This window comes from Podarcis erhardii (genome assembly GCF_964252035.2).
Source record: "Podarcis erhardii genome assembly, chromosome: 16".
In the NCBI taxonomy this organism is placed as follows: domain Eukaryota; kingdom Metazoa; phylum Chordata; class Lepidosauria; order Squamata; family Lacertidae; genus Podarcis; species Podarcis erhardii.
This window is the reverse complement of record NC_138514.1, coordinates 28569771-28586512: the sequence shown is the minus strand read 5'-3', so window position 1 is coordinate 28586512 and position 16742 is coordinate 28569771. Positions and strand designations below refer to the sequence as shown.

General features: G+C 43.2%; 2 protein-coding genes and 1 long non-coding RNA gene across 5 annotated transcripts in view; 2 read left to right on the top strand and 1 right to left on the bottom strand.

The window, feature by feature from the left end:
• LRWD1 (leucine rich repeats and WD repeat domain containing 1) overlaps positions 1 to 10631 on the bottom strand; it is a 25997-nt gene extending 15366 nt beyond the window's left edge. For 2 of the 3 annotated variants that reach the window (XM_081843512.1, XM_081843511.1), the window contains exons 1-6: positions 10496 to 10631; positions 7952 to 8083; positions 6472 to 6706; positions 4943 to 5062; positions 2376 to 2528; positions 476 to 709 (exon numbers count right to left, since the gene is read on the bottom strand). In XM_081843512.1, coding sequence (XP_081699638.1) covers positions 476 to 709; positions 2376 to 2528; positions 4943 to 5062; positions 6472 to 6706; positions 7952 to 8031 — 822 coding nt within the window. In that variant the 5' untranslated portion in view covers positions 8032 to 8083; positions 10496 to 10631. Of the gene's footprint in view, positions 1 to 475; positions 710 to 2375; positions 2529 to 4942; positions 5063 to 5608; positions 5707 to 6471; positions 6707 to 7951; positions 8084 to 10495 lie in introns of those variants that run through there. The other variant, XM_081843513.1, reaches the window with a different exon arrangement.
• LOC309331460 lies at positions 2512 to 4788 on the top strand. The gene is made up of 2 exons (XR_014151862.1): positions 2512 to 2619; positions 3040 to 4788. It is a non-coding gene; the product is annotated as an uncharacterized lncRNA (long non-coding RNA).
• ALKBH4 (alkB homolog 4, lysine demethylase) lies at positions 10619 to 16742 on the top strand (the record flags this gene model as incomplete). The annotated part of the gene is made up of 3 exons (XM_081843615.1): positions 10619 to 10741; positions 13749 to 13946; positions 15993 to 16742. The coding sequence occupies 3 exons, from the start codon at positions 10619 to 10621 to the stop codon at positions 16665 to 16667; spliced, it is 996 nt and encodes a 331-aa protein (XP_081699741.1). The 3' UTR covers positions 16668 to 16742.

Sequence of the window (16742 nt, the reverse complement as noted above, 5' to 3'; positions counted from 1 at the left end):
TGAAACAGTTCTTAACCTGAGGTACCACTTTAGCTAATGTGGCCTCCCACTGCCGCCGCGTGATTTCTGTTCTCATCCTGAAGCAAAGTTCTTAACCCGAGGTACTGTTTCTGGGTTAGTGGAGTCTGTCTCCTGAAGTGTCTGTAACCCGAGATACCACTGTACCCATAATTTCCTTGTCAGCAACAATACTGGATCAGGGTATTGGTCATCTAACTTAGTATTGTCTACACTGACTATCAGTGACTCTCCAGGATTGCAAGCGGCCCTACCTGGAGATGCCAAGAACTAAACCTGCATGCAAAGCCAATGTTCTGACTGATCAATGTCCTTTTTCTGCCTTTCCCCAACTGGCTAGTGAGAGTAGCCAATAACTTCCAAAGACAAGAGCTAGAAAGATGTTAACTGACACCTACTGGGGGAAGCATATTAATTTGACTGAGGTGGTCAGGGTATTCACTTGCCAAATTCTGACCTTAGTAGCAACCTTATTTTCAGTATCTGAAGCATTTTCCATAATTTCTTCTTCTGTTTCTTCTTCTTCCTCCTCCTCCTCCTCTTCATCTTTCTCCTCCTCTTCTTCCTCCTTCTCCTCCTCCTCCTCTTCTTCCTCTTCCCCCTCCTCCTCAGCCGATTCTTCCACTTTAGGAGCAGCCTTGTCTTCCTGATTTAACAGTGAAGTCAAGAATTCCTCTGCAATCATTTTCACCTAATAGAAAAAGATAATGGAGAATGGTCAAATTTTAATAACAAGATAGATGCAGAAAGGAAGCAGTTTATAATACCTGTAAGAGGGATCAACAGCTCTGCATTTCTCCAGAGGCCTTAAAAGACAGAATAGTTTCCTCTTTAAACTGTTTAACAAGGGTAATCAGCTTGTTCATTCTAGGCTTAAAGGAACCATTTCTTAAGAAAGATCTTAGATTTTCACTGTCAAATGATTTGTGATATGGCCATGGTTAAGACATCTCAGGCAACTTTCAAGTGCATTGATTTTTTACCAATTCTTTCAAGTAGCCCAGCAAAAAGTGTAAAAATTGGACTGGAATCCTGCAATTTATTCAGTTATTATTTTGTTGCCCATTAGCATTATCAAAAGAGTCATAAGGCTACCAAATGCATAACATTGCTGAAGATTATAAAAACTGTTTTTAAGAGAAAGTTCCTCAAAAAGCAGGATATATAATCAGGCCTGTGTCAAGCTTGTCTAAGGCCCAGGGCGAGAGTCTTGTTAGAATAAAGTTATAAGCAGGCAGTCCGGTTACATAAGATGGCAAGGTAGCTTGGATAAACCTGGGAAATTTGAAAAAATGAAAGTTCAAACACTTTTTATGCTGTACTCTACACTGATCTAATGAGTATTGTGCACTTCTCAACTATGCTTGCAAAACTACTTCTAAACATCTCATTCATGCCCAAGCCCTGCCAATGCAAGATAATGCCAGCAGCAGACATGTGGTTCTGACAAACTTGTAGGCTATGAGATGCACCACCTCCTAATATGATCTGACGCTACACAATAGTACACAGTAACACAGGTCCAGATTTTACTGTTCAAGCCTTGCAGTGCCTATGAAAAACCCCAAAAGGCTGCAAAGGGTAAAAATCTCTTTGGATGAAGCTGTGTGCAGACACATTTTCAAGTCACATGGAACTCTTATCTAAGATAGACTGTGAATGCTCCATATGTAAGAAGACTTTATCTTGCTGTGGTAGGCATAATATAAACAATAAAAATAGCTATTTCTCAACTGTAGAGAATGCATGGCTTTATGCCTCAAATTCCAAATCAATTTACTTGAAAGTCATTAGTTTCCATTTCTGTCAGTAGAACATTTTTTGAAATCATTTTTTTGATCTCATTTTTTGAGATCATAAGGCATGCACATGCCTACTCTATTTCAATAAGTTTAGGCATCCCTAACACCACAAAGGATATTGCAGCTGAAACCTAATACCCTTTATCAATACCGTTCAGCACTACTGCATTTTTAGCAATCCCAACATACCAGCAACGTCAACTTTTAAATAAGGAATTTTACAGAGAAGCCCTATTGCCATGATCAGGAAGGCAAAATGTAGAGAAGTCGGTCTGAAGTTCTTGGTTTTCTGTTAATTTCACAAGTCAATCAATCAATCCTTGGTTGAAAGGCCTCTTGGCAAAGCATGCAGATTTTTACCCTCTTGCCTAGACAAATTTCAGAGTCACTGAGCTGTTTTTTGGGGCCAAATGATTCCGCCCCCGCCCCTGATTTATATTTTGGCAATTTATCTGCATAGCTGCAGCTGCCATCAAGATTCTATGTTAGGTATCAGATGCTGCATGAAGACCTAATATACAAAGGGCAGCAGAGAATGAATGGGGGTGAATTTACCCGCCATCGGGTGAAGCCGCTGAGTGAGCTGGGTCCATATGCTACATGGGCTTGTGCAGACTTGATGAATTTTTTCCTGACTGATTTCAACTGCTCTGGGGACGGAGTTTTGGGCAGCTGCTTCCGGAAGTTTTTCCCCCAGTGAGATCTGACCTAGACAAAGAGAGAAGCGTATTAAACTTACATACAAAATAATAATATACAGAATATCCTAGGTTTCCTTTGAATGTATTAACCTGCCCAGGTGTTGAGATTTTTTTTAAAAAAATAAATATTTATTAAAGTTTTTAAATATAAATGCACAAATAATAAACAATCTTACTTCTGTCACAAACATGGTTTCATCACTTCTTTGGACTCCCTCGCGTCTCCCGCTCCCATTTACATTGTTAAAAGTTTTTTCCAAACAAATTATCAACTTGTTTACAATCTCATGTCCACTCATTCAAATATAATCTAGCAATTCTTCCAAAAAATTTTATATTTTCTTTAGTCTCACTTATCATCAAATTTAAATCTAATTTAGTGGTGGCCGATTTTTTATAATCTAGCATCCTTCTTAACATTCAACCAAATTACAATGTTTTTGTAGATAGATCTTAAATTTCTTCCAGTCTTCCTCCATCTTCTCTTCTCCCAGGTCTCGGATTCTGGCAGAATCCAGGTGTTGAGATTTTTAGGCTCAGACCTTGCTCCAGGTGCTCCATCAGGTGAGATGGACAGCAACTGAAAACTCATACCAAGTAAAATGGGGACGTTTGGTGATGGTTTTCAATCTGTAAATTACTTTCTGTTTTATGGGCAGATTTCTCATGTTTGGTTATTATTTCTATTCTAATACATGACATTTTTAACTACCTGTCAGTTCTTCACAAACATGAGAGCTGGTGATACAAACTGCAATCTGGTGTCCACCCAATGGTCAAATTGGGTCATACTGACAGGTAATTGAAAGCTGAGATGGGCGCTTGCTAAAAGCAGGTGCCCAAGTGTCTCCTTCACTATTAGTCCAGTTTGGCTGCAGGTCTAGAACATGCCAAAGTGAACTTAAGGCTATGTGAATAAACCATATGTTAACAGAAAAGGCAATACTGAACAATAAAGATAGTTATTTACAGTCAAGCTGGCGTCAGTAACAAAAATATTACTTAATCTTCTTGTAAGAAGAAGAGAAATTATTTGATTATAGTGATGCTGGAATGTTGAAACACATCTATTGATAGAAAAACATATTAAATTATAAAATGTAAACATTACTTCATGGCAATAGCAGTTAGTGAAAGTTAAGTGAAGCAGAAATAACAAGAAGATATATAAGGCTGTGCACCCAGAAAAGGGACAGGATGCAGCAGAACAAAAGAGGTAAAGACAATGTTCCTCACCTGACTGGAATCTAGAGCAGCTGAGGTAAATTTCTGAGATTAAAACTAAGCTCATTTAATTTTTTTATTTGCTTGCTGTGCCATTATCCTCATGCTAAGTTTTAATCATACCTGTCCTACGTTTAAAGGAAAGAAAATAGATGCCACACAAAACCTCTGCTGAACCCACGGGAGTTGGCGTATCCACCCCTTCAAAGATAATGCACTTCTAAAAGTACAATACTAAACATGTCTGCTCACTATGTAAACCTACTTATTGGAGGCATCTGCAACAGTCAGCACTCAAAGCTGTAGACGTTACTACATTTATATCCAAATGCCTGCAGACAGACAGGTCATGTATCCACAGCAGTGACCAGATGAGAAATGCCTGCTGGGAGGAGCGTAGAGAGAAGAAACACTATGCTGCATCTGTAAAAGCGAAACTGGGTGCCTTCATCTGCCCCAGATGCAATAAAACATGTTTCTCCCACATTAGTTTCTATAGCCACAGCAGGCACTGTAACTCTCCAGCGGTTTGACTTTACCCTTGATGGCACACTCTTCCATTGCCTCTAGAGACAGGTGGATGCCAACATTTATATCCAACCTTTCTTTTCCAATGTGCACAGGATGGCTGCCTTCCACCCACTGTATCATCACAACCCTGTAAGGCTGAGAAAGTATGCCTGGCTCAAAGTGTGTGTGGGGGGGGGGAGTTTCATGCCTGAGTGGGGATTATAAGTTGGGTCTCCCAGTCCTAGGCTAACCCTGCTATGAAGGCAGCATCCCCTTTGTTTGGATCAGTTCCTCTTACATTTATGAAGATCCCCAAAATGTGCCTATTTCAGATCTTATCTATTTGGTTAAGATCTTACTGTGATTGTCTTTGCTTACCTTTCTTTATTACATGCAGTGCTTTTTTCTGGGGTGGGGGGACACAGGGGTATGCATACCCCTAAACATTTTGTGAATCTAAGTTTGGCCTCATTGAGGGGCAGTATTTCAATATGAGTAGGAAAATGGAAGTACCCCTAAACATTTTTTTAGGGGGGGGAAAGCACTGATTACATGTATCTATTTCATTTAAGGTTGTAATTCCATCAATGCAAATTCTATTATTTATACCGAACAGCTTTTTAAACATATATATAATGTGCAGTTTTCTTTTATGCTCTCAAAAAATATAACCATCACATGGCTTACCCTACTGGTCAGCTCTCGACTATTGACAACTCTCACATGGCTGGCCAGCTTGGTGATATCCTTGCCATTCAGTTGTCGGAGATTTTGCAGAAGAAACATGACCTTATAGTCATCACTGGGCTGGGGGGCAGGCAAGAAAAGAAAGCAGCCTTACAAGATGCCCTTTAAGTAAATCTCGCCAACTTTACTCCAAACCAAGCATTTCATATAGACTATGTATGGCCCAGGGCCGGCCCACTGAGGAGGCAAGGTGAGGCAACCACACTGGACGGAAGGATCCACAGGTGCAGCAGATTCGGTCTCCAAGGAATGCATTGCCCATTGCTGCTGTAGCTGCCATGGTGGCACCAATGGCTGTGAAGAATTCCTTGGAAGCCAAATCTGCCTCCTCCTTGGCAGACCCCACCCCTCATAGTGCCTCTATAGCAGCCTCTCAGAGAATAGGAGACACTGCTCAACTCCTCCCACCCCTAGGGAATAAATGGTGGGCTCTGCACCTGACTGGCTTGATTCAGAGTGGGCCTCTTTCTTTCCTTCCACCCCCACCCCTGCATGGAAGCCTTTGTTTCCCACTTCAGTTGTTGAGTAAGGCTGATTTGATTGTTCCCCTTGTTTCTGATGTAGATCTTTTTTCCATCCTTGTTCCCAATTTAGATCTTCACTCACCCCTGCTTCCCTGATGGTGGGAGGGCTGTGCCATTTTTGTGGTTGGCCTCAGGTGCCAAAATGTCTTGGGTCGGCCCTGGTATGGCCCGCCTACTGTGACAACTAAGAGAGTTAGCCAGCAATTGAGATTTTAGGTTTTAAAGCATTCCTTTAAAAAAATTGAAAACATTAAGTAACATTTGGCTGTTAAGTGTCAAAGAAACAAATGTTTAAAGAACAGAAAAATGCTTGTAATTCTTGTGAATCCACAAAAGGTAGTTAACTGGTCAAGTAAACATATTTCAGTTTCTCTAAAGTCCATGCAACAGTAATAGCTAACTCACAACAGTAACAAAAATGAATTTTTATCTTGCAGGGTCTAGCATGGGCTGATCCAACGCGTGGCCCTTGGGCCACGCGTTGGATCAGCCCGTGCTAGCAGGTATAAATCTTTTTCCAAAGCTAGAAAATAGGCTTTGGTTGTGGTCTGAGGGTTCCATGTCTTGGTGCTCTTGTGGCCTACTTGGTATGAAAAGTTGGGTCGCCCTTTTCCAGATCTTGCATTCAGGATGAACTTGGACCATGTTACAGATCCACCTGTTATCTTTCATTGAGTATAACCCCAAGGGACAATGAAATGCCTGAACAGGTGTGGGAGTTGATTGACACATTGGCAGTCCCACTCACCCCCCATGAGGCATGCAAAAAATGGCATACATTTAATCTCTATTGCTCAAAGAGCTAGAAACTTGACTTTTAAAAAGTGGGGGGAGGAAGAACACTCAGCTTCTCAGAGGGGCATTGCATCCCCTTTCACCATCCACCATCAGAGCTCTCCAGGTTTAAGCTTAGAAACCCTGTTAATTGTCAAGCACTGTACTTACTGTCAGGTATACATTGTTCACATAGGTTAGCTCCTCCAGCTGTGGAAACTGCTTCAGGGATGTCACGTCTTCCAGGTTGTTGTTGTCACAGTTTAGGATACGGAGGTTTGGCAAACTGAGATTGTCAGGGAGCCTCTCTATCAAGTTGTCAGAGAGGTCGAGTTCTTGGAGGTGGCGGAGATGAGAAAATAACTGTGGTTCCAAGTCTTCTGTTGTTATCTGCAACTTGGACAAGCTGAAGAAGAAAAAGGTTCTGCACACTACTGACTCCCATGCCATCAAACATTTTGCAATGCTTTATAGTAAGTATAAAGTGGGAATGTTGAGATAATTAGATATTTATTCACAGCAGCAAGAATGTCAACAGCCACTAACTGGAGGAAAAGAAAGTACTTCCATTTCTGTTATGATTGGTTTTATAGGCCAGATAGATAGAGATAGATATAGTTATACAGGTAATGCTTAAACTTACATATTATATCTAGACCTGCACAAATGAAATGAAAACCTACATGTAAAGAAACTGAATTTTGGAATGATAAATTTAGTAAGAACATCCATACCTGTACATTGTTTATGATGGTGTAATGAATGAATCTCTTTCACATTAGCTTTTATATTAATAAATTTATTAATGACTGAAGCGGGGAGGAAGAAATCCCAACAGTATAGACTGTTGGAAAAATCTCTGCTCTCCAGCAGAGGTTAATTTGTTAATTAGTGGTTAACGCTGCAACTAGGCTCAGCAGAGCACAGCTCCCCTTCCCCAAAATTTTCAGCAACAAGATTCAACCCAGAAGATCTAAAATAGTATGTGGAGTTTTCAAAGCAATACAAGCAAAAACTGTATTTCAGCAATGGTGGCTAATGAACAGTAAAGGCCAGAAATAGTTTGTGAAGTAATCAAGAACTTAGGGAGGAAACCCTATCCTACAACCTAAAAAGGATAAAGTAGTGATCTGGGAACTTGACAGTCTGTAAGTATGAAAGTTAAGGAAAACCTCTCATATTTGGGTAGCATGATGGGTAGCTACCTTAATGCCCTATTTGTGAGCTTCTTGGTGCCATCAAACTGGCTGCTGTTGGAAACAAGATGCTGGACTAGATGGGAGGGCAGGGCTCTTGTTCAGGAACTCTTACAGATCACAGCACCATCTTAACTGGAAACTTTGGGTTTTTTAAATTATAAAATGCTTCCTGAATTGTACCTGCCCCATTTGAAAATGCATCTTAAGGACTGTAACCAAGCAGAAAAAGGACTCCATCCTCATTGGTAAATGAATATTTACCAATATTTATTGGTAGAATGCATTGCTTGGAAATGCATGCTCAGTTTTACATTTCTGTAATTTGAGGCATTTAATTTAATGCCCTGATTTTTCTGTGAAAGTAATATTACAATCGCTTAAGCAACTCAAATTACTAAAATCTAACTGCACCAATTATCTTTCTTCTTTTATAAACATATGACTGCACTTACTTCAGAATTTTGATTTTTCGCAGCCTTGTAGATTTAGGCACTGCCCTTTCCAACAGAAGTTCTGTGGTAATTTTGGACATTTTTAATCTTTTCTGATTTTCTGCAAGCCCAAAAATATTGGATGAAAACTTCCTGGTGGAAAAAAGAGAGAAAGAATGAGAGCACAATCCTAATCCAGTAGCAATAAATTGTGTTGCCAAACAGAAACAAAGTAATCTGCAGTTGGAGCCAAAGGTTGAGGGTTTTAAACAACCATCTGTCTGTGAGAATATAGAAAGAAAAGTACAGTTCTATATTACCAAATCTCTTGCATTCAATTGCAAGCTGGAGACATCAACTCCACAGAAGCCTACAAGTGGGTTCTGTTGTGTACATACTGTAATATGTTATTACAGCTACTTTGTGTTCAAAATAAAAACTATGTAACTTGAATTATACTAAGCAGAAAACTTAATCTTTGTATAAATATTAACATACAGCCAAGTTAACTGACTGCTTTTGTATCTATCTGCAGATTTATCTCTAAGAACTTTCATCCTGTACCCGGAAACTGTCTTTCAGGGACTTAGAAACCGTGTGCTAATTTTGGGGGTTCTTTAATTGTGAAAAGTTGAGATTTACAGAGAATAAAGGTACTTATTTAAATGTATTCATAACAGTAATGGACCCTGAAGCATCCCAGAACTGTGCACCTATTCCTTGAAAGGGATAGCCCCATCCAGGGCAAGTATACAACCTAATTCCTGGACCTGGGACTAACCCATCTTACTAGGACTCTCAGTTTATTAGCACTTATCGAACCCATAATTGCATGCAGGCACTGGTTTAGGACATGCAAATTACTGATTCAGATGCTGCAGAGAAATACAGCTGGGTGTCATCTGCATCCTAGTTACAATTTGTTCCAAAACTCCTAATGACACTCCCCAGCTGCTTCAGATATATACATTCAACAGCATGGGGAGGGGAGAGATCCTGCCCTATAGCAGCTGCGAAGGGGCAGAGGCACATTTGCCCAGTACTAGTCTCTGGAACCAAACCAGTATTGAGGTGTGAAACCACTGCAAAACATTGTCTCCAACTCACAGGAGACCATGGTCAAGCATAGCAAAAGATGCTGAGGAACAAAGGGATCCTACAAGGCTGTACTCCTCTTGTCCTTCTCTCAATAAAAGTCATCTATCGAGAAAACCAAAGGAGATAATATCATAAAACTGGACCTCGTCAGGCTAGAACGGGCCAAGATAATCAGTCTCATTGAAGGGTGTCTGCAGCTGAACTGCCACCACCTGCTTTAAGCAAAACAAACCACAATTCCTGGTTTGGACCGAACACTAGTATTATGGCTTGTTGCATGGAACACAAGTATTGTGGCTTGTTGCATGGAACAGACACTTAACTACAATTTGCCATGATGTGCAAACTGGGCCATGGTGTTGCAGGGCAAGTCTGCTGTCTCACTTGTACAATTTACAACTCGTGAGTAGGGTTGAAGGATCCTGCTTTTAGATTTTGTGAATTGTTGCATATATGATACCTTGTCTTGCAAAGCAGCTTCGGATTTGTTTCTGAATGAAAGGGGGGGGGGCAAAAACAACAACACCAAAGCCATATGCATTACTGTTACTACCTATCAATTCTGGGAGCAGGGAGACTGAGGTTTACATGGAAAGCACAGTCTTAATGGCTGTGCACTCTGAATGAATGCTCTCTGTGGTTAAACGCGGGTTGCCGCCACGCATATTTAGGCAGGGCTGCTGCTGCTTTAATTTCATTTTAAAAACCCGTGGTCGTCGTCCCCGCCGTACCACCAAGCTCCCACGATAAGCCGGGGGTTTTCTTTGAGGGGAGTGGGAAATGTCTTAAACGGGAAAGGGCGGTGTGGCGGGAAATAAACCTCCGAGGCGGGAGTGAGCGAGGAGGATCCTCTCCCTGAGGCAAACCACCTCACGCTGGCATCCGAGGTGCGGGGGGGGGGGCGCGTAAGACCCGCGCGGCCCATTTCTGAGGGGCGGCATTGTCTCAAAAACCAAGGCGAGGGGCAGTGAGGGGCCGGCAGCTGCTCCCCTTGTCTGAGAACAGAGATACGGTGGCGGGGCCCCCCAGAAATTTCCTCTTCCCTCCCCACTCATCTTGAGGTGGGGAGGCGGCCAAGAATACACCCCCTCCCCCCCCCCCGGCTGCTTGGGTGGCAACGGGAGAAACGGCCCGCGACGGTTTTTTTTTTTTTCCCCCCCCTCTTCTAAAGCACACAAAGCCCGGCACTACAACTCCCGCCATGCCCCGGGAGGGCCCGAGAATGCTTCTCTTGCAGGCGCGCCGCGCAAGGCGCTGCTGGGAAATCGAGTCCGCCCTCCTCCCCACCGCTAAAGCCACCACCAGTCTGGCGGGGCCTTGGGAGGAGGAACGTTGGGCGACGGGCCGCTTCACCTCAGCCTCCCCGCCGCGTGCGCGCCTGAGGCGCCCGGAGCGCAGCCATCCCGCCCCCTCCAGCCCCGCTCTCCACCTCCTCGGCCCCGGGGCCTTTTTTTCTTTTTATTTTACCTCAGGCGGGCGAAGGGGCTCCTGCTCCTGCCGCCGCCGCCGCCAGGGCTCGGCGAACCGGAAGCTCCGAGGGAGGCCCTCCCGACAAGGCCGGTGGCGGCGGCAAGAGCTACCGGGGTCGGGATGGAGGAGGAGGCGGCGGTGGCGGCCTCCGGAAGAAGGGGAGCGGGAGGCGAGCCCGGGGGCTGCTGCGGGTGCAAAGGGGTCCGCGGCTGCCTGCTCTGCGAGGCCGCTCCGCCCCCGCAGGTACCACGCGCGGCCTCGGAGGAGGAGGAGGAGGAGGAGGAGGAATGATGGTGGGGGAAGTGGGTGGGCATTCAGGGGCGAGGGGGAAGGTTTGGAGGAAGCGGGGAGGTGTGGGTGTGGAAAGAGGAAGGGGAAGGAGCCCCTGCCTGCTGCCTTCGGCCGAGGGGTGCAGAGTGGCCCACCTTTGCTGCAGTAATAGTAGTGGGTGGGAGGAAAGGGGCCGCAGGAGCCACTTCGCTGCGAGGAAAGGTTTGGGGCTCCTTTAGTTTGGGGGGGGGGGGGGGAAAGGCGCGGGAAAAGTGACACGACCATGGCAATCATGGAGAAAGTGGGTAGAGGAAAGTGTTTTCCTTCCTCTTTCGCCTAACACTCGAACTCGCGGACATCCCGCGAAGCTGCATGTTGGGAGATTCAAGAGGAAAAAGCCCTTTTTCACGCAGCACATCGTTAAAACTGTGAAACTCGCTTCCCGTTCATTGATGTCCGTGAAATGAAATACTAACGAGGATTCTTTCGAAGCGTTGGTTCTATCATGCAAAATAGACCGCTCGGCTTTGGAGCACATTTTTAAAAGGAAAGCCCGACAAGGCTTTCAGATACATTACAATTGAATAACCTGTTAAAGAAATTCCCCAAGTAACTGATGTGGGAGTTTGAAAGTCTTGTTTATTCCGTTATATTTTACTCCAAGAAGACCCATTTATCCTAAATAGAACCTAATAGGGCAGACATGAGAAACGTGCTAAGAGGAAGGCACGCTTGGCAAATCCACACCATGATCAGCTCCCGCCCAGAAACCAATGTCCCCACTGTGGAAGGACGTGTGGGTCCAGAATTGGTCTCCGCCGTCACTTACGGACTCATTGTTAAAACCGTGTTTATGGAAGACAATCTTACTCGACTACGAGTGATCGCCAAAGAAGAAGAAGAGAATTTTTTTAATGTGTTCCCATTGACATCCCAAGATTAAAATTTGGGTAGCTCTTAGAAATTGTAAATAATCAATACAATTTTGGGAAAATTTTCAATTGTAACTTTTTTGCAGTGTTAAATTTTAAAGTAATTCCATCCTGTGACATTTCATATTAAAGCCCATGAAGTTCTGAAGACATTGGAGTTTTTGTTTTGACATATCTCAATTCTTGGCTGAGCTTTTAAGGTTTTTGCGTAGTCTGACAAGGCCAAAATTGTCAATTTTTCTAAATTTCAAACCCTCATAACTCAAATGGGATGAGACATTAAAATTTTAGATTTAAACTTAGTTTTGATCATATTCACACCTCAAGATGCTAAGCTACCACTTAAAATAACAATAATGTTCACAACCCATGAAGTTTTCTGTCACTTCACACTCGGCCCCAGGAGAAAGTGCACAGTGCCTTCCCCTCCTCAGTGATCAGTAGTGTCATAGGCTGTACTGCTTGCATTCTTTAACCTTTATTGTTTGCCTTTCTTTTACAATGGAAAAGACAAGGAGGGCTTCCATCAGAAGTTATAAAACAACCAACCTATAAACATCAAAGACAGACATGAACCATCACCAAGGGTGGTGCCTTCAATCATGTCAGCACACTAAAGCTGAAGCTACTGTCCAATACAACCGTTAGCCCTAAGGCACAAGTGAGGAACTTGTGATTAGATTCCAACTTCCATCAAAGGCCCCTTCTGAAATAACGTTTTCCACATGCTCAAGTGGCATACAGGGACAGATCTACTATGAAACTAATGAAGCTTAAGCTTCAGGGGCCCCAATTCTGGAGGAGCCCCAGAAGTGACTTTAGTCCGTATTGCTTAAAATTTTGGGGTCTGGTAAATGCGGGTGGCGCTGTGGGTTAAATCACAGAGCCTAGGGCTTGCTGATCAGAAGGTCGGCGGTTCGAATCCCTGCAATGGGGTAAGCTCCCATTGCTCAGTCCCCGCTCCTGCCAGTTAGAAAGCACGCAGTGCAAGTTGATAAATAGGTACTGCTCTGGCAGGAAGGTAAACGGCATTTCCGTGCACTGCTCTGGTTCGCCAGAAGCAGCTTAGTCATGCTGGCCACATGACCTGGAAGCTGTACGCCAGCTCCCTTGGCCAGTAAAGTGAAATGAGCGCCACAACCCCTGAGTTGTCCGCGACTGGACCTAATGGTCAGGGGTCCCTTTACCCTTTAGACCAGTTTGAGTCACATTACTCAAATTGATTGATTTTTTGTTGTATATACTTCAACAATCCCAAAGTTTTGAGAGTCAGTAGCACAAATGTTATAAAGGTATTGGGATCTGTTGTGGAACAACCCCATTGAAGAAGATTACATTAGCTACCCAGACCTTGCTACTGGTTGCAAAGGGGCCCACATGAGAGTCCAAGCTTCAGGGCCCCCAAAATGTACGTCTGCCACTGGTGGCATAACACCTTTGGGCTGTAATCCTGGTATTTGTCATACCACTCCTTTGTATAAACCCATTTATATTATAATTATGTCCACCTGTGTTATAAGGACGCCAAATGCAGAAAGCTTTGAAACCAATTATTTCAGATTATTATTTTAACTATAAGTGGTCAGAAATGACTAATAACAGAATCAGAAGTAAAACAAATGCTTACTCACTTTGCCTTTCAAAAACCTTTCAAAAAAGAACTTTTTTTTTTGCTTTTGTCTTGCCACTTTTTAACTTCCTTTTAGTGCCAACAGATGGATAATAAGTATCATATGCTATTTCAGGTGTTAAGAAGCTCCTTCATCAGAAAAAGCATTAATGTAACACTGTGTGATTCAGTAGAGAATTTTAGTATCTGAAAGACTTCCCTTAAATCATCCTTAAGCCTCAAGGAAGATAATGAAATCATAACAACAATTGTTTTTTGTGGAGTAACTTTTAATTCTACAAAAGCACATTGTTACTGTCACAGAACAACAAAAAATACAGATTTGATCATGCAAGTGGGACTACTGCTACCTGTTCCTGTTCTTGAGTATCCATACTGAAAATGCAAAAGTCTAATTTGCTGTCTCTTCTTTTCTCAGATAAGTGCAAATTTTGTGTACTGTCCACTGACTGGCTTTGCTGTGGGAGAAAAGCAATCAGAATTTGCAGGCTGGGCCTTTCTGTTTCCAGGAGTCTTTTTACTGGAAGGGTTTATAAGTGCAGATGAAGAATGCAAGATGGTTGAGCTGATGGACTGCAGTGCTTGGAAGCCATCACAGTCTGGCCGAAGAAAACAGGTCTTGTCCTCAAATTGAAATTCCTTCAACCCCAACTTTGTCTGGTTTTTTAAAATGTGCATGGCTTTCCCCTCTTCCTCCTCATCTCCCTCTTTCTGCTTCAAATGCAGTGGTTAGTGTGTTGGACCAACACTGGGGCAACGTGAGTTCCAATAGCCACATATACAGCCTTTCCAATATGACACCTGCATACACAGCCTAATTTATTTCTTTTAGAGTTTTTTTGTATGTATGTATGTATGTATGTATGTATGTATGTATGTATTGCCATCCAGAAGTAGGGCTGTGCATTGAATCACCATATTGTTGAAATAACATAATAAGTCTTTCAACAAAGCTATATACCTTGCAGATGATTTGCAGGTACAGTGTCTACTGCTCTGTTTGTTCTCTCCCTTCTCCTAAGGACAAGAAATGAAGATAAGTCCTTACAAACCAGCAAACACTTTCAGCTTCACCAGTATCTTTTTATTTAGAGCTCAGCTAAATATGCAGAGTCTACTAATAATCCAGGGGAAACCCTCCCACAGCTAGACAATCAAAGAGGCAAAGTAAACAAAGAACTGGAAAGCACTTATTTCTTCCCTCACCAGTGAAAAAAAGAGGGGGAAGAGTTTTCATTTTCATTTTCTGGTGGTGTTTATGTCATTGGTTCCCCCTAAATAGCTTTCCTCCATATTAAAAAGGGTGATTTTAAAAAAATAAAAATTAAAGGAGACTAACTTTGCTTGCTGGCCCTCCCTCCCTCCCTTTGATAAAAAAAGGAAAGACTGGTATTATGAAGGCTTGGAGGGGGGCTTCTGTGGGGGGGATGGAGGGGAGAAGATTTAGCTGGCTGCCTTATACTGAATGGGAGGTTGGGTACTGTGAGAACGATGGTGAGGGTGTTTTTCGAAAAGCAAATGTGTGTCTACTCACAAGCAAGCCCTACTGAATTTAATGGGCTTACTCCAAGGAAAGTAGAAGCAAGTTTAGTTCATAAATAAGTTGAAAATATATTAAATAGAATATATGGAAGTTTATTTAATATTTTTATTAAATCTACTACTTCCTTACTTTTTAAGGCCCTCCACCACTGCAGGGAGCCTTGTCAAGGCCCTTGGCTACTGCAGGGAAGTGTGGCGCAACCTCCGCTGCTGTGGGGAGGTATGGCAGGAGCCTCTGCCCCCGTGGGGAGGCCCAGCAAGGCCCTCCGCCACCGCAGATATATATCATTATATATCGAGATATTGTGATATTTAGCTGGGGATATATATTGTGATGTTGAAAACCAGATATCTCCCAGGCCTATCCAGAAGTACTCTGGGCAGCTTATAGTCATAAAGTGATAAAATATAGTATGATTAAGTGGCAATATGATAAAAACAGCATGCAGTCTTAAACTTCCAGGAATGAGAGAGATCAAAACCTACTAATTAAAATCACAAAAGTGGTGGTTTTGGTTTAAAACAGTAAAATCACTTTGTTTTAAGGGGGTGGGGTCTTCACCTGGTGCTTGAATGACCATAAGAAAGGTGCCAGGCCATCCACTTCCGGGAATGGCATTCCACACCCAGAGTGTCACTGTTGAAAACACCACTTCCCTGATAGTTACCTGCCACATGCCAAGAGCATATGTCAGAAGAGCCCCAGAGCACAGCTTCTGAAGAGGATCTTAAGGCTCCAATGGGGATTAGATGGGAAAATATGATGCTTTAGTTATATGAAACCAACTTTACAGACAGAAATATCCACCATCACGCCAGCAGGTGAGACAGGAAAACCTATTTGCGCAAGTGAAAGTATGTTGCACAAGTGGGCTGGATGTCATTCTTAAGATTTCTTCTATTAAGGGACAGCTGTACTTAATAAACTGCATTGGTAGTGCTTGTAAGGTGGGTCAGCATTATTATTCTCATACTGCCATTTGTGGACTAAGGACCAGCTTGTCTGAGGCTTCCTAGAGGCTTCATGGTCAAGGTAAGATTTGAACCAGGAAAAAGTGAAGCAGTGCTTTGTACCAGCTCAAGTAACCTTTTCTCCTCCTCCTCCTCCTCCTTCCTATAGGACTATGGCCCCAAAGTGAATTTCAAGAAGCGCAAGTTGAAAGCAGGCAGTTTTGCTGGCTTGCCCAGCTTCAGCCAGGAGATTGTGACTCGAATGAGAAGCCATTCTGTGCTCAAGGACTTCTCTCCAGTCGAGCAGTGCAACTTGGATTATGGCCCCGAGAGAGGGGCTGCTATTGACCCCCATTGGGATGACTGGTGGCTTTGGGGGGAACGCCTGGTTAGCTTAAACTTGCTTTCAGCAACTGTGCTCTCCATGTCTTGCGACTCAGAGGATCATATCCAGTTATTTCCAGCCTTTCTTCAAGACAGCAAGCAGGTACACAGCTCTTTGACCCATGCTGTTTCTCAGGAGCATTGGCCTAAAGAGTCTACTTCTTCAGGAGGATTCAGAAGCACCACAAAGTGGGGAACTGACCCTTCTTCCCCCACCAGGTCAGTTTTGTCTAAAGAGGTTGTCGTCGCCATTCACTTACCTCAGAGATCACTAGTGGTTCTGTATGGACCGGCTCGCTACAGATGGAAACATGCCATTTATCGCCATCATATTAAAAGCCGCCGTATCTGCATCACCTTCAGAGAATTGTCTGCAGAGTTCAGTCTTGGGGGAGAACAGGAAGAATTGGGTCAAAAGCTCCTAAAAACAGCTCTGACATACCAGGGAATACCTGTATAGGCATCCATGTGGAGGAACTGAAACTCTTTAACTTGTTTGGATCCCCAGAAATTAAACTTCAAGGCCTTTCATAAA